Source organism: Phasianus colchicus, chromosome 8 (assembly GCF_987193195.1).
Source record: "Phasianus colchicus chromosome 8, bPhaCol1.hap1.1, whole genome shotgun sequence".
Taxonomy (NCBI): domain Eukaryota; kingdom Metazoa; phylum Chordata; class Aves; order Galliformes; family Phasianidae; genus Phasianus; species Phasianus colchicus.
Genome location: NC_143443.1, coordinates 26,484,492 through 26,507,134, shown reverse-complemented (window position 1 = coordinate 26,507,134; position 22,643 = coordinate 26,484,492). Strand labels below are relative to the sequence as shown.

The 22,643-nt window shown below is 38.8% G+C and overlaps 1 protein-coding gene across 1 annotated transcript; it reads right to left on the bottom strand.

Moving 5' to 3' along the window:
- Positions 1-292: 292 nt before the first annotated feature.
- On the bottom strand, positions 293-20,666 carry SMC3 (structural maintenance of chromosomes 3). The gene is made up of 29 exons (XM_031597499.2): positions 20,454-20,666; positions 18,168-18,243; positions 17,438-17,476; positions 16,652-16,719; positions 16,194-16,265; positions 15,908-15,987; positions 15,348-15,426; positions 14,690-14,807; positions 14,366-14,541; positions 14,092-14,172; positions 13,598-13,762; positions 12,914-13,035; positions 12,292-12,505; positions 10,621-10,724; positions 10,310-10,409; positions 9,681-9,841; positions 8,925-9,066; positions 7,604-7,754; positions 6,608-6,760; positions 5,451-5,602; positions 5,082-5,240; positions 4,273-4,380; positions 3,809-3,917; positions 3,075-3,322; positions 2,779-2,991; positions 1,921-2,112; positions 1,386-1,563; positions 885-991; positions 293-788 (listed from the first exon to the last, which is right to left on the bottom strand). Exons 1-29 carry the CDS (start codon positions 20,466-20,468, stop codon positions 717-719), a joined length of 3,654 nt encoding a protein of 1,217 aa, XP_031453359.1. The 5' UTR covers positions 20,469-20,666; the 3' UTR covers positions 293-716.
- Between the last annotated feature and the right edge of the window lie 1,977 nt (positions 20,667-22,643).

Genomic DNA, 22,643 nt, shown 5'->3' with positions numbered 1-22,643 from the left:
AGATCAGAAGTATCTGGTCTTAATTTTTTTTTCCAGAATAGCACAGCAGATCATGTAACAGTTCTTTGTCAGAATTCTAGGCAGTGGGAAAAGACTCGTGGTTTGATTCATGACTGACAGCCTGATACAAGCAATTCTGGTCATTCGGGATGATGGAATGTGGAAGAATTGCTGCACTGGCCAGAGTGCCAAAAGGGAAGTATGAATTACTTGAAATAACAGCTTTGTCTCATACTTCTCAACAGCTCCATAGGACTGACAGTATTTACTGTTTCAGGGAAATCCTAGACAGACAACACACACCTGTACACAAGTTACAGCGATAAAACCAATCATTTTAATTGAAGCCATTAAAAAAAATTGTGAGGCAATATAAATGGTAAAAGTCTACTTGGAAGGAAGAGCTAGCATTTTCTGAAAAGCTTTAAAACAGCAACAGACGCTTTACAAAAGATTTGACAGAAGAGAATAAACTTTTGTAAACTACAGGTACTGTATAAAGGTAACATTAACAATCATTTTATAAAATACAGCAACAGAGACCATACGGATACTCAAGCTTCTTTGAAACTAAGTCTTCTGGGGTCTTGGTTAAAATGTATGTTCAAAAACTATTTTAAACAAGGACTAAAAGCTTCATATTTTTAATTTACAGTTCCCTGGCATAAACATCACACTATACACATCTTCCAAACAAGCAGCAAATACAATTTTGTTTAACCATGCGTGGTGTCATCTTCTACAAAGTCTTTGGCCATTTCTGCTGTGATCACATCAATATGACTAACCTGGTGGAACAAAACAGAGCATACTTATTACAGGTACCTTTCTACAGAATAAAAGAGCTTGATAAAGTTTTCAACAAACACTAACTAAAAGTTTACCTTATTTCTGAATTTTACACCATAGAACTTGTCAGCTGATTCCAGCAATTCAGGCCTAAAAGTTGTTGTAATGAACTGAGCATGTTCAGCTAATTCCATAATCATATCTAAAAAGAACGTAAGAAATCTTTATTAATGTCATCTTTCTAATTAAGCAAGATATGTCTTAAGAGGAGACAGGTAAAAGTTTATTATTCCTTACTTAAAATGAGTTTGGTTAATTAAAAATAAAATAGAAATCAAGAAAGAACCCACACCACATTTATATACTTTAATGAATTCCAGTCTTAACCTAGACTTTTTACACCTTATTAAGCTGTAACTCCTTAGCTACTGTATGTGCCAGTACTGAGCTTCTACCCAAAGCCCATCTTCAAGAGCAAAGGGAAGCACAAAGTTAAATTCCAACATCCGCTGAGATATTTCAAGGAGTGCCTCGCACCTGAAATGTCAGGTACTAAAAGTCAGTCACTTCAAGCACACTAAAGATGAGTAAGGTACCTGAAACAGCTTTCCTGTGCTGAGCATCCAAGGCTTGGTCAATTTCATCAAACAAGTAAAAAGGAGCTGGATCACATTTCTGGATAGCAAATATCAGGGCTAGAGCTACCAGGGATTTCTGTCCACCTGAAAGTTGCTGCATTTCTCTCATTTCACCCTGCTTCCCTGTGAACGATACCTAAGAAAACAGTGCAACAGGAAGTTGACTTCAAAATACTACTCCACAACATCACTTGCTATTATAGCAAATAAATAGATTGGTTCAACACTGACTGCTTTAAAATACATAGTTTAATTTAAAAGACTGTTGAGAGACTGTTGACTGTTGAGACTGTTGAGAGACTGTTGTTCCCCATCTCTGGAGGTGCTCAAGGCCAGATTGGATGGGGCCCTGGGCACCCTGGTCTAGCATTAGGTAGGAAGGTTGGTGGCCCTGCATTTGGCAGGGGGGTTGGAGATTCATGATCCTTGAGGTCCCTTCCAACCCTGGCAATTCTGTGATTCTGAGAGTGCTGGAACACATATTTCTCCTTACCCTTATGCCAACTCCGGTGAACTGGTCTACAGATGGCACACTGCTCTGTGATCCAGATCCTCTTTCACTCTCAGTGCTGCCCTCACCTTCATCTTGGGACTGACTGCCTTCCACATCTCCTTTCTTCATCACTAATGTGGCCTTACCACCAGGGACTAACTTCTGGAATACTTCACTGAAATTTTTTGACACCTTAAAGGAAACAATCATTATTACATAATGAAATCAAGTGCAAACAAGCAGATTTTACATGCTTCAAGTATTTGTTTTTAAATAGGGATATCCAAATTCAAATTTAACCACCAGCATAAGAGAGTAATGTGAATGCAAAGCTTGGTCTAAAAACATGATAAGCCAACTGCTTTTGTAGTTTTCACTTTTTTTCTTCAAAGTGGCAGAATTAGAAGACAGCAAAAGCAAGTTTGATTTTTATTTCAGTGAGCTTCAGATGAGATGTTAGTTAAGAGGATGAGCTTCAGAAGAAGATTTTACACACTCTGCAGTTAAGACCTTTTGCTAACATTAGAAAAGTCTTCACTAAAATCTGGAAAATGGATTTAGAATAGATCATCACCAGACCTTCACAAGAAGGGGTTTTACATAGTACAAAGGGTTATCAGAAAGGAAGCATTTAAATGGTTTAAAGAACAGCTAGAAAGGTAACATAGTCAAGATCAGCACCTATTTAAGATGTCAGCTTGTTTCTTTTCTTAGTATTAATCACACAAAACTCAAGTGCTATGATGCTGTGTCTATTATTACATAATAGCTCCACTTAGTTGTGTTTCTTCCCAAACAGCAGCAACATAAGGCTACTTATTTCTATTCCAGTCTTTCCTACTGTTGCCATTTTGTTACCTGCTTGAAAGTCAGCTGAATAGCCTCATATTTTCTAAGCTCTAGCACGTTCATCAGCTCCATGATTGATTTGTAGCCCCTGTCCAGCTCCTCTTGTCTCTTTATTAGTTTTTCCTTCTGCTCTGAGAAATTCACAAACTGATCCAAAGCTTTTTTATTAACGTGACTGTATTTCTTCAGTTCTGTATTGCATTGCTCCAATTTGCGGAATAACTGTGGGGAAAACAGATGTATGTGGAACCAACAGTTCAGATTTGTTTGTTTATAAATAACATGAAAACAAGCACATTTATTACCTGCTTTAAACTTAAAGTCTGATATTTTTCAAAAGCTTCCTGTGGAAGTGAACCCAATTCTCGGATTTTTTTCATGCATTCCTCCTTCTTCTTGAGGAGCATGCCTTGCCTATTAGTCATTTTTTCAAGTTCTTTTGTGTCATGGTTAATGGCATCCATATGCTCCTTTTCCATGTTCTTCCAGCGTTCCATGCTCTTTTGCAGTTCCTTAATTCCCGCTTCTGTTTTGTCAATAGAGTTATCCAGATCTGAAATATTGGGGAAAAAGCACAAAAGCCATAATGGTTACACCTACATGCCTGCACTAAGACAAAAAGCTGAAATTTCCTCTCTTCCTTCAGAGAAGTCACATGGTTGAAGTCTAGAAAGAGAAGCAAAAGTAGTGGTGATCCATACAGATACTATTTCCTATTTGACAGTAACTTAAGTTTCAGATGTTTAGAAATTCAAGAACAGCTACACAAAATCATGCTGCTTGAATGCTGCTTCAGAATATTATGCCTGGTGCTAAAACTCTGTTGGATGTTCCAATGTACAACCGCAGACACTTTCACTTCTGTTCAATTTGCACAAAATCTTGCTTCTGTCTTTTGGATTGTGTTCCAAAACACCTGTTATGCACTATGTAACTACTACAGCATATTCAAAACTTATTGCTGCTTCTCATTTTGTGCTGTGTGAGAACATTCAAAACACTGAAGATTTTTCTTTGCAAAAAAAATCATGTTACCAACCATCTGAGCGTGCCAGTGTATCCTTCACTCGTTTGTTGATAGCCTCAAGTTCTGACGTCGTGGCAGTAAGAACTGTGCCACCTTCTGTTTCTCGGAGCTCATTCAGTTCCTATAAGACAAAGTAAACACCATCAAGCTTCAACAAGGAAGGGAATGAAAGTGTACGCCAGACAGCTTCTGCTGTTCTACAGACAATTATTTTCAAAAACTTTAAGGTATTTTCATCTTTTACCAGATCATCATTATGGTAGCCTTTCTTATACAAAAACAGCGTATACAGACCAAGATTTTTGCTGTTGAAGTTAAAGCATAACATGTAATTCAGCTTGGATAAAGAGAAGCAAGAAACATCATAGATTACAGAAAATGATGAATACATATTTATCCCACCAATAACACGTCACAGCTTCAGAAGTAAACCGCAAAAACAGACTGCATAAGCTCATTTTAGAGAAAATCCTTACTTGTTCTACTTGGTCTAAGCGTTTTCTCAGATTCTCATTCAGATACGTTTCAACTCTTGTTATGATGCCTTCTAGCTTAATCCTCTCATTCAAAAGCTGTCTATTTTCCTGAAAAATAATAATAATTAAGACAGGATATTTATTGCATTGACTAAAATCCAACTACCCACTCACAAGAAAGCCCACTCTTGACAGAACTGTGCACAAAAATATTACGCATTTTTGGACTGTCACTGTTTTATAGCAGGTAGAAATAACCTGCTAGCAATGAACATCTCTGCAGCTATCTAGTGTCAAGACAATCGTAAAAATCTGCAACTTTCCTGAACTGTACTAGCACGTGGATCCACACTTCTTAAACCCAGAAGAGCTTGAAAGAGTATAGTGACAGTGTTTTTTCAACGTGTGGCAAACATAGCAACAAACTTAGAACTGCCTTATTTACCATAAGCCTAAAGGTACTGTTTCAGTTTCCCACATCATGCATCATACCCTTTAGACAGTATCTATTTTGAAGTTAATTACTGCAAACTTCAAAAGCAGAAGCAAGGAAATTGTGAGAATTCTAGCACTACAGGAGTGTAATTCCAGTAAAATATAGCCAGCAAAATTCACCCAGCATTTGAGAAAAACACGCAGATAAATTTTGCAAATGAGAAAACTCCAAACATCCCAGGCCACTACTGGTAAAACACTACTCGGTTACAATACATTCATCACTGCTGACTCTTCACATAAAGGACCAAATTAAGTTTACTGGGAAGAAAAGGTACCACATTCAGTTGCAAGACATCTTCATTTTATCTTACTTGCTGCAGCTGCCTAATTTCATCATTAAGAGCATCCACACGTTTCTGATCTTCAAGACTGAGTTGAGACAACAGATCTGTCCCCAGCTCTGCTTTCAGTGACTCTCTAGTTGATTCCATAGCATGTAAACTTGCCTCCAAGCTCTGTAAGCTGCGTTGCTGGGAAATAAAGATTAGACAGAATAATTCCTTGGAGCAGCCTGCAGATTTATGAATAACACTTTTAGATTTATGCAAATATGAGCTGTGTCAGATCTCTAATCATCTTTTCATATTTCAGTGAACTAGAAAGGAAAGCAAATTCATTAACAATGCCAATAAAACAGTAATATAAAACCAGCAATTGATTTCAATATCATTTTACTGTACCTTAGGCATAAATGTCTTTTCAGACTGCTGCCTCTTCTCCTTCAGCATTTTCATTTCTGATAGAATACTGTCTCGAGAGGCTTTGAACTTTCTCTGCTGTGTCTCAATTTGCTGCATTTGGTTCATCAGCTGGTCAATCTCATTATTAATCCATTCTGTGGGCTAAGGAAAACTCTTTAAAAAGACATTTTATATCTACTCGTATATTCAGCTTTTAGTTTTTGCCATATTCTCTTGCCCTGATAAGATGAATCAAAATAATCATTTGTACAGGAGAAATCAAGAATCATCAGCAAGAGTGACTTCCTGACCCTTATCAATGCCTTATCAAAGAACAAATCAGAAGAGATTCATTTGCTGTTACTTTCACAACATGGGACTCAGATTCATTTGAACTTGTAAGGAAAACTCTGCCTTACAAAACATAGAAGAGCAGATGCCTTCATTTAAAAAGCAACATTAGACCAATATAAATCAACTCTCTTTCAAGTCTGAGACAAAAGGGACAATTTTCCAGAACAACTGTGATACAACACCTTGAGTCACAGTGCAGACCTTGTAGAGAATTTTAATTTCTGTTGAACTGCTAGCATGATGTTTCTCCTACTACAAATGCATTGCTTAACAAGACATCAACATAGAAGCATGAAAAACCAAACATTTACCAAAAGCAGAGGTCACAGCAGAACATGTCACCCCATACTGAAAACACTTTTGGAAAACTGAATTGGATACAGAACAGTAAGTTAGCAGTAACGGACAAAGTAATTTTACTTTCTGAGTGTCTTGGGAATGTTTGTGTTACGTTCCAAAACTCACTGTCAGATACAGTAACAACACTTATTACAATTACTGATCTACCACAGAAATTCTCCTGTGGCATTGCCCTTCAGCTATCAGTTGAATGAGCACCCTACATACATCCTCTACACTTCCCTCCTCAAAAAGAAAAACCAGGCCCGAAGGTGATTTAATATACCTATATATTGTCCCTACAGTAACTAACCGAACCAGGCAACAGAAAGAACAGTCGAAACAAATGCCACAGCTAATATGTAACATTTACAAGCATTAAGAATCCTACTTTTCACTTACTGTAACTGCAAAATGAAATCTTTATCATCACACAACCTTTCCCAAAAGAAACAAAAGGATATTTTCAATGTTTCTGCGCAAGTTTTCATTGAGTTTTGCTTCAAGTTCACCAAGTTCTTCTTCTGCCTTTCTAACATCTTTTTGCAATTCAAGACGAGACTTTCTTGTGTCATAATAACCACCAGTCAAAGCACCACGATGGCTGACTTGATCACCTAAGAGCACAGCAAAATGAGACTATAAGTAGCACATCATTTATTCTCTGTGATATTTGGAGCAGTTTCTGTAGTACAGTTTGGTAGAATGACTAGAACATTTCAGCTAAGCTAAACAAGTGCTGCATCAGTATAAGAAGTTGCTATTTACAATTAAGACTTTACATAAAGTTCTGTAATTAGTGACATATTTGTTTTGGTGTTCATTTAAAGTATATTTCATTCTTCAACACCAACACAGATTGCTACTATCTCCTTTAGGAAAAAAAAAAAAAAAAGCATTGCTCTACAAGGCACAGATTCTGCTGATTATTTCTCCCTCAGACATCCCTTAGAAGAGTTTTCAGATTGCTTTCCAGAGAAAGAGATAAATAGTAAGCCTGCGTGGAATATACACTGCAGGAATAGGCTACTACCAAAAGATGCTTTAGGGAACACAATGTGTAAATGCACCTGGTATGCAGAAAAACCCACCTTGCACTTATCAGTAATTAAAGCCACGCACTTGCACCCTCAGTGCTGTTTTAAGTTGGTGGAATATATCGTGTACTTCAGGAGAACAAAGGCCTTCTGAATTTGAAAGAATGTGAACACAAACTATCTAGTTTGCAGTTCTTGGGATGGAGATACAGCTACTAACTTATACATCATAATACGATTAAATAATTGTGAAGAAATTCTGCATTTTTAGTACTGCACCTAACCAATGTAGCTGTGTATTCAAAATAATATAGCTGAGACATAGTCTTATTTTGATAACGCTAACAGACTATGCATAATGAGTTTCACACTTCAAAGGATCTCATTTTTCCAATAAATAATTCATCTAATTGCAACACCTACCTTCCAGAGTAATACAATCCATAGTGAAAGCTCTGGCCAGCTGGGTAGATACTTCCATGCTACGACAAATCAGAGTCTTTCCAAACACGTGTTTGAAAGCTTTGTCAAATCTTGGATTGTATCTCAGTTTACTGATCATAGGAATAGCATCCTGAAGGGACAGTGGTTATAATGAGAACAGTGCAATGACACAAGAGCAAGCATATTGCAACTAATTCAAGCAAGCCCTAGAAAATAAAGAAACTACATCAAAACTAAAAACACAATACACTGCCTTACTATACTATATTCTTGAAAGTTAAGCATATCTCAAATTCACTGAAGATGAATGCATGCATTCACAATCAGGCTTCTGGAGCTCCATATATCACAATTTATTTAGACAATGCCAAACTCCAAACTCAAAGCACAACACTGCAAATGATTACTTTAGAAATACATAAGGGGATGATACTCTGATTAAACAGGCAATACAAACGTTGTATGGAAATCAAGAGCAAGATTTTGCTATTTTAGTTCTCAGCAGCTAGGCTTGAATATTAAGGCAGCTAGGAGTCTGCTGGGTATCTGAGTATTACAGTACAGAAACTATTTCAACAATCATCGTTAATTGGCTGCAAAAAAAAAGAAATCCACTAAGGAAGAGTCTTACATGGCAAACAGAATAAAACATTCATACAGTTTTGCTAGTAAAGCCCTCCCAAAATAGACACACTAGAAGACTGATTCTTTTCTATTTATCTTTTTTTCTTACGTATACCTGAGGGGCAAAGGGAGAGGAAAGGAAATTTTAAAGAACTTATTCTACCACAAGGTCATAGGAAGTCATTACATTTAAACAATTCACTTAAGTGCCAAGTAAGAGCAGATTCTTTCTTGAAATACATTTTAAAGATACTTTTAAAACAGCAGTCACTAAAGATTTTTTTTTAATATCCAAACACTAGTCAGTCCAAACAACTTTGAGAAAGTCTCCACAGCTGCAACACAACACTATCATTCTCTTCAGCTTTTGTCCATGGCACTCTTTCAGCTAAAGAATTCAAGTTTAGTAATTCATGCAATTATTATCAGATTGTAAAACTTCCTATTGCTTTTTTATCACCTGTACTCTGTAGAGTTTAACTTTGAATAAGAAATAGCTTGTAGCAAAGCACTTTCCAACAAAAGGGTTTCCCATCTTGAGAATCAATAAATTAATGGCAGTATTTAATTGCAGACATTCAACAAAAGAAAGTGGTAGGCAATATGTAATAGGCACACAGTTCAAATAACAAAGGCTTATAATTATGGAGAAAACAGGTTCAAAACGAACACTCACATTAGTCTCAGGATAAGCAGTGTCTCGAACATCTAGCTTGTTCAATGGAAGGAATGTAACTTCTCCAGGAAGGTTCATTTTGTTAAATTCCATTAAAATTTTTGTACTGACTTCATCAGAATCCACAATGTGATAAAATAACCTAATTAACAACCCCAAAAAATGAAAAACGGAAATCTTCAATGTGTCAAAAGAACAAATATTTGAATGAGAACATCTAGCATGCAGATGACATTACCTGACACTATAAAGCCAAGCTGTATTTGCTCTACTGTTTTTAAGCACTGCTGTCAAAGCAAGCAGATGGTACTCTTATTAGAATGACATAGCTTTTGAATAGCAGTTGGCTATTTAGAGATTACATCACACATAAGATTTTCTAGTGAGTGAAAAAACTCCTATTGTTATTGGAACATCATTACTTACCATAGAATGCACCACACCAGGAGATTTCTTGCAAGCATCAGGAGTAGCACTCTTGGGCCTTTCCTACCTGCCTCCCCACTCCCTCCCCCCAACACCCTCCCAACCTTGAAATATGATTATGAGAAGTTAGAATACACTTTTAAGATCTGCAGAATTCTTAGTCCCTTCTTGAAGTACAAGTGTGACGAGGCCATACAACAGTGCTTGATGAAATAAAGACCAGAGCTCAAGACTGAGAGGAAAAATAACTAATATTTCAGATAGAATGAGCACGGGTCCATTTGTAACACTCTAGCTGCACCAAGTTAATACTGAAGAGTATGTAGTTACCTGTTCCCTGCAGTAACTTCAACGCACGTGTAGAAAGCCGGTTCACATTCAAAGTTGTTCATCACAATGCCATGATAGCCATTCAGAACGTGCTGGTTTATTCCTTTTCGACGAAAGTGCTCCAAAACCTTGTTTATGCTGTCGATACCATTCAAAATGGCCTGTTAAAGCACAAATGATTACTGCACCTCAATTACAAGATCTAGAAAAAAGTATCAGCTTCATCCTCAACTTCTAGAGAGCAGTAACCATCTTTCTTGACAAACTGCTGCTGACTAATGAACATACCTAAAAAAAAAGTTGAGTGTACCACATTCAAGGTAGGTGTTTTTTAGAACAAACAAATATCAAAAGGAATTTGGTAAGCTTTCTGTTTCTACCTCATCTTCTCATCTCTCCTCTAATACCTTAAGCTTACAAAATGAATTTTAAAATACTTCTAGAGCTAAAAATATTTGTAGAACAGCCTGCATAGACGATTGCCTTATTTTCAGTAAAGGTAGTAGGACTGCAACCAAAGGAAATAACTTTAAAAAATATCTTAAAAGAGTACTACGACTTTTCCTTTAGGAATGGGGGAAAAGAAAGCTTACAAAAGAAGTTACAACAAAAAATACAAGGCCTCCTACCTTTCCTGTTGCTGCTCTGAGAAGCTGCTGTTTCTTTTCCAGGTCCTCCCTCTTAGCAGCAAGAGCTTGTTGCTCTGCGTTCTCCTCTCTCCACAGATAACTGCATAACAACCACAGTTCAAGTATTTTAAGGGTGAATGAAGTCTGAAGTTTTTTTTAAATCTAACATCTGCTAATTGAACAGAAGGGCTAAGTACAGAAGTTCATACATGGCTATATTTAAAAACATACCTACATGCCATGTTAACAACTACACAGTTGGGGTCCTTCACATTAAGTGAGGTTCAGACATATTTCAATTAATTACTAACTTTCTTTCGCTCTGTAGTTCATCCTTTTTATTTTTCACTTCATAGTACTTTCTGTCCAGTTCTTCAACACGAGCCTTCACTTCATTAAGATCCTGGTCCAGTTTCTAACATAAAGAAAAGATGACTATGAAACTGCAGTGTTCTTTAGTTATAATTTTTATGCTCCCTCCCCCCTCCCACTTCAATGCTTAATTACTACACAGAATCCAGAAAAAAATTCTACGAAGTTTTTCCACCAATTTACAAATTACAAAAGCACTATGCCAGCAAGTAAGTAGTGCAAGACATGGTGATCAAAACAGACTACAAAGCAGGCACAGACAAGCTGTGCACCTGAGCGTTTTTCAATGAAACAGCTAACCAGATCATTGTAAGAAACTGAATCAAAACAGTTACTCCCATAAACAGCCATGTGTAATAATGCTCTGAAGTAACATTTCTGATCAGAACATACATACTAGTCCTGTATCCCATGCTGCTAGTAGTGAAAATTCTAGCCTGCTCTCCTGCTTTACCAGTTTTGTGCTTTACCACAGCTGCTGCCAAAAGCACGCTGTTAAGCTATTGCACACAGCTCCTCCCCTCACTCACTTGACACCTGCCATTCTCAAAGCAGGCTGGGGCTAGCATTCAGTTTATGTTTGCACTGTTATCTACCTACAGGACTAGCAACATGCTCAAAACCAGAAGTTTTTTCAACCCAACATGAAGTTTCACTTGAGACAACCTCCTTCTGAACAACAAAGTGCTATCAATTCTTAGCCTGTGCATAAAGCAGCCTTCTTTCAGTAGAAAAGAACAAAAATTAACATCAGTTCTATAAAACATTTCTTACTGAGCCATACAATATCATTACAGACAGCCTATGGTAAACGTCAGTTCTTTCATAAATCAACTGGTAGAGTCATTATTTAGCTAATGCATACATCATTCACATAGCTTATTTCACCAGAACAGTGTTTTCTCTGTACAGCTACATTCCTGTATTTTTCCCAGACTGATCTGAATTTCAGTTCAACAGACAAACACGGCATGTGCCCATCAATCAGCACATGCAGTGTTGCAACACTGGCACTAGATGCTCTCCTGCTCTAAGCAGAGGGGTTTTTACTCCTGCAGATCCAGATGAAGTAATATTTCTGGACCCCTGCTTTATTTGAAGTGAGAGCTGCTTCTGACCACATGGATATTAGAATCTACAAATTATGCAGATAATACTGAGAAAATAATCTTCTTTCACTGAAAAGAGTCTCAATTCCTAACTACAAAATTGCAATTGTGATGCAAAGATGAAGTGCTGGCAGCAGAGCTTAGAAGATCCTGTTCTCTCCTTTTCCCCTAAAGACACCCAACATTCACCTCTGTATGGAACAGCCATGTCCAAAACAAACAAAAGCAAGACAGCTCTATGTCTCTTTCTGAGAACTCAAGCCAAACACTTTGGGTAAAGAATCAGAAAGTAAAATGCACATAGCAAAGTTTTGAAGTAGTGCCAAAGGGAGTGATCTGTGGATATTTAAAAAAAAAAAAAACTATCTTTTTTTTTCCCTAAAATCCCACCCAAAAAGAGAGTTTCATGTTCCTTTGGGGCACTAAGTTTTATTAGTTTGTCCAAAATTAGATTGAGTGTTTATTGCTTCTCACTATTTTGAGAGAAGAATGAAAACTTACACTATACTGTTCCAAATTTTTCTCCTTATTTGCCTCTGTATCCTCTAGATCCTTGTGTATAGCTGCAATCTGCCGCTTCTTGTCATTGATTGCTTGATCTAGAGACTTCAGTTCCTTCTTTATCCACTTATCTCTTTCTTCTTTGGATGTGAACTGGCTTCCCCGACCTTGCTTTGCATAAAGATCTGTTCTTTCCTGCGTAGCCTGTGCAAGTCTATATTGAGAAGGGGAAGATGTGTTGTATTATAAAGAACTCGTGCATTTATGAAGAAAAAGCACTGATAATTACCATAAGAATTTTCCAAAAAAGTCAAATCAGGCTCTAGTTAAAGCAGTTATAAAAAGAAAAGGATCATGGTATGAACAAGACAATCATGCAGAAGACTTCACAAAACAGCAAGTTCATAAAACTCCACAAAATGGTTAATTAAGTTCACTGAATACTGATTTCCCCACCAGTTCAAGCCTCATTTCGTGTTGGGTATTATTTAAATAAAGAGCATATATAACCACTCCATCCTCAAATATTAAATAAAACCATAAATACACTGCACATCTGTTCTGATAGTATCATGGCTCTTTCTATAATGCTTAACGCCCCTCACTGCAGAACACTACCAACCTAGCAATTCCTCTCTCTTCTTTCTCTTTTACACTGTTGAACTTCGGCTCTGTTTCTGCTAATTCTTTCTGTTTCTCCTCGATTTTCTCAAGAAGCTTTTGCCTCTCCTTTAACAGCCTTTTCTGAAAGTGAAAAAAGTAATAATTAAAATGAGATAGTAAAAGAAACTCTATTAATATCTTTAGATAAATACACAATACTAAAGAATAATTTAATTGTAAAAGCGCAAGATGGATTTGCTAATGTGATACTACATTCTTTCAGCACTCAACAGAAGTAAATACATTTCCAATCAGAAGATAAATGAAATTAAGCATTCTTAAGAAGCTAAACCATGCAAATATGGAAGGTCCTCAGGGGCTGAACAACAAAGTCCAAGTTAATGCTATAAAGAAAAATCAACCTCCTCAACGCTTCTAGCAATTGAGTTTAAGAGAATTGAAGGTGCTTGGTTCTGTAGCACTCAGGATGATAAATAAAGGATCAAAACTTAGGACTTGGCTTATATCCCCTAGAAGCCAAAAACCCCAAGATATATGTCCTGCATGGCTTACAAAACAATAAAAGGCTATAGATTAAAGACAAAAACAAAAACCCACCTAGCATGTAGGCCAAAAAAGCCTTCAGTGTACAAGCAGACTTCCATGAATCAATTACATTTTAGATTATGTCACTGTTACATACCCTTTGCTCACTGTTGCCAGCTAATTCATCCTGCAGATCTTTAGCCTTAAGTTCTAGCTTAGTTCTCTGCTTAATCTGCTCCTGTCTTTCAGCACTAAGTTGTTCTTTCTCTTCTTTCATTGCAGAAATCTTTGTCTTCAGTTCTCGAACTTGCCGTTCTATTTCCTATGCAAATTTAAGCATACAGCATTCTAAACACCATGTGCATGCAACACTATTAAACTCACAGCAAGCATTATACAGATCAATGTAATGTGCTAAGTATAATCAATTTCTCCAATCTCAAACAAGATGAAGGCATAGGTTAAACGTAACATGTTTTTACAGTTATTAGTTAAAGCTCAAAATGCAAGAGCTCTTCTCATTTCAAGTCAATGAACTTTGGATTCTGTCTCAAAATTTAGATTTACATCAAATGTTTACACTATGAAAAAAATAAAGCAATATAAAGTAAAGGAAAAACCTTAAAAAGCCCCTGTTTTAAGTATTTTTACCTCCATTTTATCTCTAGCATCCTGCTGTGCATCTCTCAGCTGCCTGGACTTCTCTCCACTTGTCTCTCGCTTGGCAGAAAGCTGCAAGAGAATACAGCAAGTAGCTTAACAAGCAAGATTCTGCTTTAGTAAAATTCTAGTTTCAGAAATGCAAGAATAGCACGTTGAACTGATGAAAGACAGCTGCAGAATTTTAACACTGAATGCAAGCAAACATCAGTAAAAAGCAAAAGAATGTCTTGTGTTATATTTAGTAGTAGACAAAGCATTTTACCTCATCAAGCTTAGCTCGCGTTTCATTAAGCTCCTGATTATAAATAGTGTATTCTAATGCTCTCCTCATTTTATCCCATTTCTGGTATTGAGCCAGCTCTTCTTTCTCCTCTTCAAGCGTATGAAGCCGCTCTTCAATATATTTCAACAACTCATTGATCTTCTCTCTCTTACCCTCTTTAAAAAACAAGACAAGGCAAAAAGTTCAGTTAAACATTGTAACACATTCCTACACTTTTAAAGCTACTCTGTCTCCTATAGCCATTAATTATTTGTCAAGTTACAACCATGAAAAGGAGAACCATTGTTCAGAAGGTATTCTTACCTGTTTCTTTCATCAGTGAAATACTCTCTTCTTTACGTTCATCGTACACTCTGGTACCAGCCACTTCTCTTAGTAACTTCAGCCTTTGGGAGTCAGGAGCTGTGGCCATCTGGTTAATCTAACAATTCAAGATCTATGACTTTAATATCCTTCTCTGATAAGACTTCGTACAACAGATCAAACATGGAAAGATGTGTAGGAATCTACCATGCTGCTTTCTGTTTCAGACCACTACTTTAAGATGGCTAGGATTCTGTTTGTAATTAATTTTGTTGATTTTCAAATGCTACCAGTTTTTGCTGAAACTCAAGTTCTACTATTATACAAACTTCAGAGACTTTTATGACATCAAAAATACATTCAGAAAAGCTTAAGTGTGGCTTTAAAATCCTGATGCTATCTCAGTCAGTTTAAATGCCTCCATGAAAATCACACCATTACACTAAAAAAAAAATATTAAAACAAGTCACATCATGGAATTCGACACACAAAATCAAGGTAAAACTCAACTTTTTTTTTTTCTCCCCCTTTTTTTTCCCCCCGAACTAAGAAAAGATTTAAGTTTTGGTATACTGCTGCAGTAACTCAACTTTGTCATTAAAGAATACATATAATTTTTGACAGTTGTTTTTTTCCAATATGTGAAAAAGAATCTTACCTTCCCTTGCTTGACAATATAATACGGATTACTGCGAGAAAATCCAGCACTTTCAAGAAGATTCATTACATCGTTTTTCCTGAAATATTATTGTGAATCTATTAAAAACACTTAAAGCAAAAGTGACAGTATAGTATCAAATGAAAGGGGTGAGGGTCTGAAAGAGGGAAGGCAGCACCCAAAAATAATGTAGCCTTGGGGAAAAAAAAAAGATGAAGAAAGAAGCACCTCAGGGCAGAAAGGAGGCAAATAAGGCAGGTTGTTTCCTACCTTTCCTTGAGACATCTAAAGTTTGGCATCTCTTATATTTTAAAACAAGTCCAAAAATACTAAATAAGGAGTTAAACATGCTTTAATGAATGGTTTTAACTGTAAATTCAAAGAACTCTGCTGTCTATTACACAAGGACTGCTGCAAATGCTGTCAGATTATCATTACTTGTATTGTACAACTAAGTTAGTATTATTTATTTCAGGCTAGAGACGCAAGAGTTTGATATGACTACAGAATTTTGGAGAAATATTACTCAGTTTATTCAACTCAAGAAAAGAAGTACCTACGTCACCATTTTCTTGTCTAAGAAATATTGGTCCTTCTTGGCTCCAATGACTCTGCGAAGTGAGACTTCCTCTTTATCAATCTCAAGAAAAGAAAGTCCAGTAAATTTAAGTGTTTGCAGTAGGTATAACTAATCCAGAATGTTTACAGTACTTTTTTTTTTTTTTTTTTTTTTTTTTTTTTTTTTCACCAGAGCTAACTCAAAAGCAATTCCCACACCAACTATTTTTATAACACTGAGATATGTGAGTCTGAAGTGATGATCTGTAACAGAAGCATTTAACTTACCGGTAACCTGTTGTCCGAATTGTCAAAAATAATTTCCACAAAAGCTGAAATAACACGAGGCCCAGTACCTTCCTAAGAAACAAGATTATTCTGGTCAGAAGAACCTTCTAAAGAAGGAATCCAGTCCATCCATCTCCCCTTTTTCCTGACAATCACATTTATTTCCCATCTCCTTTCATACATTTCTGAGTCAGGAATATCTATGTAAGACCCACTACATTCATTTTCATTTCTGAAAATCCTGGACAGACATTCGCATGCATGCATCAACCACCTATATGAGAATAATGTATTAATTTTGTAATAACTTCCTTTTTACTGAAGGGAAGCAACAAACGTAACGAAAATGTTTACAAATGCTTCCAAAGCAACTACAGGCCAGCACTTCACTGCTTTTGTAGTAAGACCGAAATGCATGAGCTCATTCCTTTGTCTTCTTGCCATACACCTTCACTTACATGCAACAAAGCCAATCTCTGTTCAGGGCGAAGATGACTAAACTCATCACTGAGGACAAATTGAATTGCTGTAATAAAATTAAAAAATAAAACAGAAGATTTATTCTTTCCTTTAGGCAGATATGCAGCAGTTTCTAACTTAAACATACTGTTACACAGTACAATCATGTATCTCAGCGTTCTCTTCCTCATCCCCAAAAAAACTTAATTTGTTGGATCTTTATCACTCAGCCAACTGTATGCTACAATTTCAGTCTCTTGCTGTCAATATCCTATTTGTTCATTGCATAAGCATTAACAGGGCTCAACAAGTAAGGATTCACAAGCCAGGTTAAAAACAACAGTAAAATACTCAACACTCAGTAACTCACACAGCTACTGTCTAATATCTCTACCGGGCCTCTCTGGTTCTCCACCAGTGACACTTCCACAAAATCCCCATCATAATCATGTGTTAAAAGCTATACCATAAATCTAGCCACTAAGAATGTCTAAAGTAACTGTAAATACTACTAACAGTTTCCAGCGTGGGTAGTATTTGGAAATCAGTTTCCTCTTGTGGACTCCTTTTTGGCATTGCAAATATTAGAAGACTTAAGAGAAACTGAGTAGTGAGGAAAAACCAGACGTAATATGCGCATTAAGATGGATCTTTTATCTTTGTCAAGACATGACCACTCCTTACTAAGGAAGAACATTTGGTAGATCAACTTAAACACAAAACAAACAAAAGAAGCCACCACTATTACCATTATCTCAGTACTGTATAAAGAAATCAATCCTTACCATAAAAGAAGTTGCTTTTTCCTGATCCATTTCTTCCCACTGAAAATTAAAACACAGAGTATATAGCTACAAATTGAAATCAATGAACTTCAACAATCCACATGCAAATTCAGAAATGTTTTGTTTTAAAAAGACCAGAAAAACACAATTTCTATTCAAAAAATAAAGGTTTAATAATATCCTGATGTTTTAGTGAGACTCAGTGCCTCATCTTTAAGACAAACATTTACTGTATAAACTCAAAACAGCTTCCCTTCTAGCAATGAATATCCTAGGCTTTTCATGCTCTCTACATTAACTATTGCTACCATATTGCCTCCAAAGCCCTTCAGCTTCACTCATTCCCTAGCACTTTTGGGATTACCATGAGTTATTTTAAAAAGGCAAACAGTGAAACCAGGTTTCTTTCTCTCCTTTTAAAAACACTGGGCAAGGACAGCCCAGTCTCTTAAAGGAGGACTGTTCAGTGTGAACATCTATACACAGTTCATTTCTCACTCAATTACTACAGAATCACTGTTGACACAGTAAAAATGAATGCTAGAATACTTTGCTATAAATATGTTGGAATATGCCTTGTGAAATTAACAGACAACTGTAAAGAAGCTTCCAGTGCAGAAAATACAAAGTAATCAAATGTAGGAAGAACATAAACAAACCGTTAAGGACTAATTTGACCATGATCTGATGCAACTTTAATTAGCATTAAAAACCAGATATTGGAACTCACCAATGACATTGTGTTTTGAGCTGAATGGATCCACAATGGTTTGGTCCCGGTAGCTTCGAAAGCCCTGAATGATTACCTGGGGAGTAAAGTGACAGAATTACCTCTGCTCTCTTAACCACCTTTTAAACTTCAAGATGTTACAGAACGTTCACATCACTTATGATACACTTGATGTCTTTTCCCTAATCCTGTCAACTTTCGAGCTCAAGACCAGTATTTGTATTATGAGCCCTGGCCCTCCACCTAAGCATCATTTTACGGACAGAAGTTTTTCTCCCCGCTCATAAAAGATGCTGGTACATATCTAGGTCAAAGCACAGTGAACAAGAGAGCTCCTGTAGCCTTTTCATAACAATCTACACTAAAAGAAGCATTTGCATCAAATGTTACATATGGGAAAAATACTGTCCCATGGTTAACAAGCACTTATAAAATGATTAAAAATCTGTCCCATTAGGATAACATTATCCACATTCAGCATAACAACTCTATTTGCAAATTCTTCAAGTAGAACAGTTACAAACTGCAAAGACACGATACCAGACTTTACCCATTTTAGGAGCAAGACAGACTTATTTTTTAGGCTGCACAGTAAAACAAAGAAAGTAAAAGGCAGAAACATTGGTTCTGTTGAATTCACTTCCTAAACAAACATATACAACCCACACAACATATAACCTATACACAACGAATTTGGCTAGAGAGCTACACAGCTAATACTAGTCTAGAAATACAACTATCCAATTTTAGTCTACAATGCCTGTATCTGAATACTTCAGTTCCACGTAGCAGCAAAACCAGCTTCCAGCACAGCTCAGCATTAATCAACCCTTTTCAATCACCAAAGCTGTGCTCTACATCAGCTTTCCTCTGCTCAGTCTGACATCAGAAAGCTGTCAACAGCCACCTGAAAAGCTGCAAATCTTTTAGGAAGACCACTAACAAATGAACTAGAACTGACATCCAGTCTTTCTGCCCTTTCTTAGCCTTTTGCCACCAGAAGATCTTGTTAAAACCTCACTGATGTTTCACCATCAAAACTAACATAAAGGAAGAATTACTGGCTAGGAAGAGAGCAAAACACGTTATGAGATTTCTCAACAGTATAACCGCTTAAGTTTAGAAAGCAAAATGAAATTCTGTACCTGCACTGTATTCAGGTCTAAATCTATGATAACCATACTGGAAGTAATTGAGGATTTCAGTATTTAACGGATCAAAGTATAGAAAGCAAGTTTTAGACTATGTACTGGCTGATGACTCCTCAAACACTGGCTGTTCACAGAGGATCTGACCCCCAACCCTATAAATACTGGTCAGCCTCACCTCCCACATGGGAAAGCCTCACAGCAACAGTAAGCTCTGCGTCAGTACCTATGGCTTTCAAAAACAAAAACAGCAGCCACATTCATTCATTCCAATTTATAACAGAAAAACTGTAAGAAGCTTGTGAATGATTCTGTTTCCCAGTTCAGCAGATTTCAAGAATAAAAAGTAAAAGAATGGGCAAAAACTTGGGAGGCGAGCCTAGTATAAAAGTGTTCTGGTTGGAATAACTTATATCTTTTATTCTTAAAAACACCTGAGTAGCTCTACCAAAAAAAAAAAAAAAAAGAAAAAGAAAAAAAAAGAAAAAAAAAGAAAAAAAAAGAAAAAAAAAAATCGTTATTTGCTATATATATTACTACAGAGTTACAACTTTTTTCCACCCACATACCCAGGGCAAAGCTTCTGAAGAATAATACTGGCAGACTCCCAATAGCATTTTCCCCCACTTCGTGCAGGTTTTCCTAGACGGTGTCTGACTTCAAATCAAACAACATCCCGAGCTGGAAGGGACCCACAAGGACCGTCCTGCCCAACTGCTGGCTGGACCACCCTCTTGTATTGCTCCTAGAACACCAATGCTTACGGTGCACCTAACTTTGACTTCATTTGGGCTTGCTAAGACTATCCGCATCTTTACCACCGTTTACTTTTGTGCAGTACAAGTCTGCAGAATATTTTTTTTTCTTATTTGAAGTATTTAAAGCAACACGCACCGCATATTAAATGCGCATCTGAACCAGACGTACTAAAACATTTTCAAAAGGCATCTGCAAGCACTCTCATGTCGACAAACAATTGATGAAAACCTGATCTCCGTGCACAACACGTGCTTCCAAACACAGCCCGAAGCACTACACTACACACACAGGGTGTCCGTTCCTGCCCCTGCCTACCCCCGGCGCGGGGCAGGCCGCAGCAGGCCGCGCGATGCTGGCGGCCAGAGCCCCTCCGCTGTACCTGCTTGATGTACATGGCTGCCGAGGATGGGGGAGGCGGCCGCCCCGCTGCCTCCTGCTGCCGCCGCGCAGCCCGCCCGCACCGCCTCCTCCCGGCACAACGGCTCGGCGCGACCCCGGGCCTCCGCCGCCTCCTCCTCCCGCCCCTCCGGCCGCCACACACAGCTCGGCGCGGAGCCCCGCTGACCCCTCACGAAACAAAATGGCGGCGGAGCCACCCCTAGCCCGTCCCGGCGCGAACCATTCGGCACAGAGTGGAGGGGGCGAGAGGAGAAGAGATCGCACCCATCTCTGGTCAGATAAGGCGCCGGGAAACAGACGCTAAAATCTTGCCCTTTTTTAACCGATTTTAATATCTCTTCAGCCTTTCAAGGGGTTCTGAGGCGGAGTAGCTGTCCGAGACCGCCCTGCCTCACCTCACGAATCCCCCCACTGAGCTCGGAAAAGTGGTTTCTTCCGCTGGGGGGCGGGTTGGGCGCCAAAGGCAAGTGTGAGGCGAGCGGGGCCGCGCCGCCGGGCGGGAAGGGTGCGGCCGCCCGCCTGAAGGGGGCGCTGCGACGGCCGGGGCCGCGCCGCAGGGCTGGAGTGGTGCGGCCGCCCGCCTGCAGGGGGCGCTGCGACGGCCGGAGCCGCCTCAGTGGAGGCTCGGGGCCCTTTGCCCACTGCTTTTTTCCGCCCCGTTTTGCCCGGCGCGCCCTCAGCCGGCGTGGGCAGCGTGGAGTCCGAGCGGCAGCCCGGCCGTACTCCCCGAGAAGCTGTTGAAATAAAGCGAAGGCTGAGGAGCACTGATCGCCCAAAGCCTCCAAAATCTCCAAGTGGTATGCCCGTTTGGGAGCCACCAATGAAATAACGCCCATTACGGAAGGCACTGTTAACATACCTAAATTGCAGAACGTAGCACTTTGCTGTTCCAAGCCCCACCATCTCCAATTCAGGAGGCATCAGCCTCTGGGAAGGGCAGTGACATCAAGTGGATACGGTTCGCAGGTGCACCATCCTATAGGCAAAACAAGGAAAGGGATTAGAAGGCTGTGATAAGGCTGTAGCATTGGAACTGGTTGTGGGAGACCTCCCTTTCAACCCAGGGTCTGCTGGTCACATTACAACAAGCATTTTCTCCTTACGCTTTACAACAATAAATACTGAGGCCAAGAAACTGCGCCTGGGCCAGCGGGTTATTGTGAATGGCTCAAATTACAGAAACTGCCACTGGAGAAAACCAACATCCTCTAAATATTATTTACAACAGGTACAGCAGGGATGACTGGATACCTGCTGAGCTCCCTTCTCCGCTCTCTCCTGCCCTGCCGTCACGAGGAAGCTATTTGCTGTCGCTGAGTTTTGCCCGACTCGCAGCCCAGCCACCATCATAGCGCAGCGCTGAGCGCCGCCTCCTGGCAGTTTGCTGGCTTGGTGCTCAGACAGACGGACAGCCGTACTGGGACAGACCGCAGCAGGTTACTGATCAGCAGCTGCCCGCAGCACGCTGGCTGTAACACTGACATCCCTCGGAGATTCATGATGCTTGAGGTCCCTTCCAGCCCGGACCGTTCTGTGATTCCGTGATGGTTTCTCCTCAGCAATTCAAAATATGAAATCAACTCTAATTAATATTTTTACATGAGATAAAATAGGCTGATCAAGCAGTGCCAGTTCTGGCGCTGTTTCACATCACCGGTGGGTCAAAATCTTTAAAATTGGTTAAAACCCAAGTGATTGGGGTTTTTTTGGTGGTGTTTTTTCTTTTTCTCCTTCCTGTCCCCCTTCCTCCACCTAACAATTAAAAAAGACAAGTTTGCTTTTCTGCTCCTCCCACTTCTACTCTCCTGTACAGAGAAAATAATTCTGCATTCAGCAGAGACATCTTTGCAACTCAACCAGTCCTAGAAACAGATGTACCAACTTCCCCAGGGTGCCACGAGCATAAGCTCCAAGCAGGGCAGTGCCACTTGCACAGAAGCTTTCTGCTCTCCCCTCCTTCCCAGCCTTCTCACACTCATGCATCTCCCCTCAGATGTCACACATGCCCAGCAAAGCAAGCCCACTCGCAGCAGGGTTTGGTAATCCCACCTGTCCAGAGTCATTTGGCAGCACTCAGAACAACACACCCTGCTCCCCCACCAGTGGCCCCTGAACAGTTCTCTCCAGCATAACTGCCTGCATACAATCCGTTGTGCTGCTAGCCAGAAAG

What these genes read in the sequence shown, in the direction of transcription:
- SMC3 (XM_031597499.2), bottom strand. An exon ending in TTAGACAAGAAAATGGTGAC is followed by an intron (nt 15,427 to 15,907) that starts GTAGGTACTTCT and finishes ATAATATTTCAG; the next exon opens with GAAAAACGATGTAATGAATC. An exon ending in AAAATTTGGAACAGTATAGT is followed by an intron (nt 10,725 to 12,291) that starts GTAAGTTTTCAT and finishes TCTTTATGTTAG; the next exon opens with AAACTGGACCAGGATCTTAA.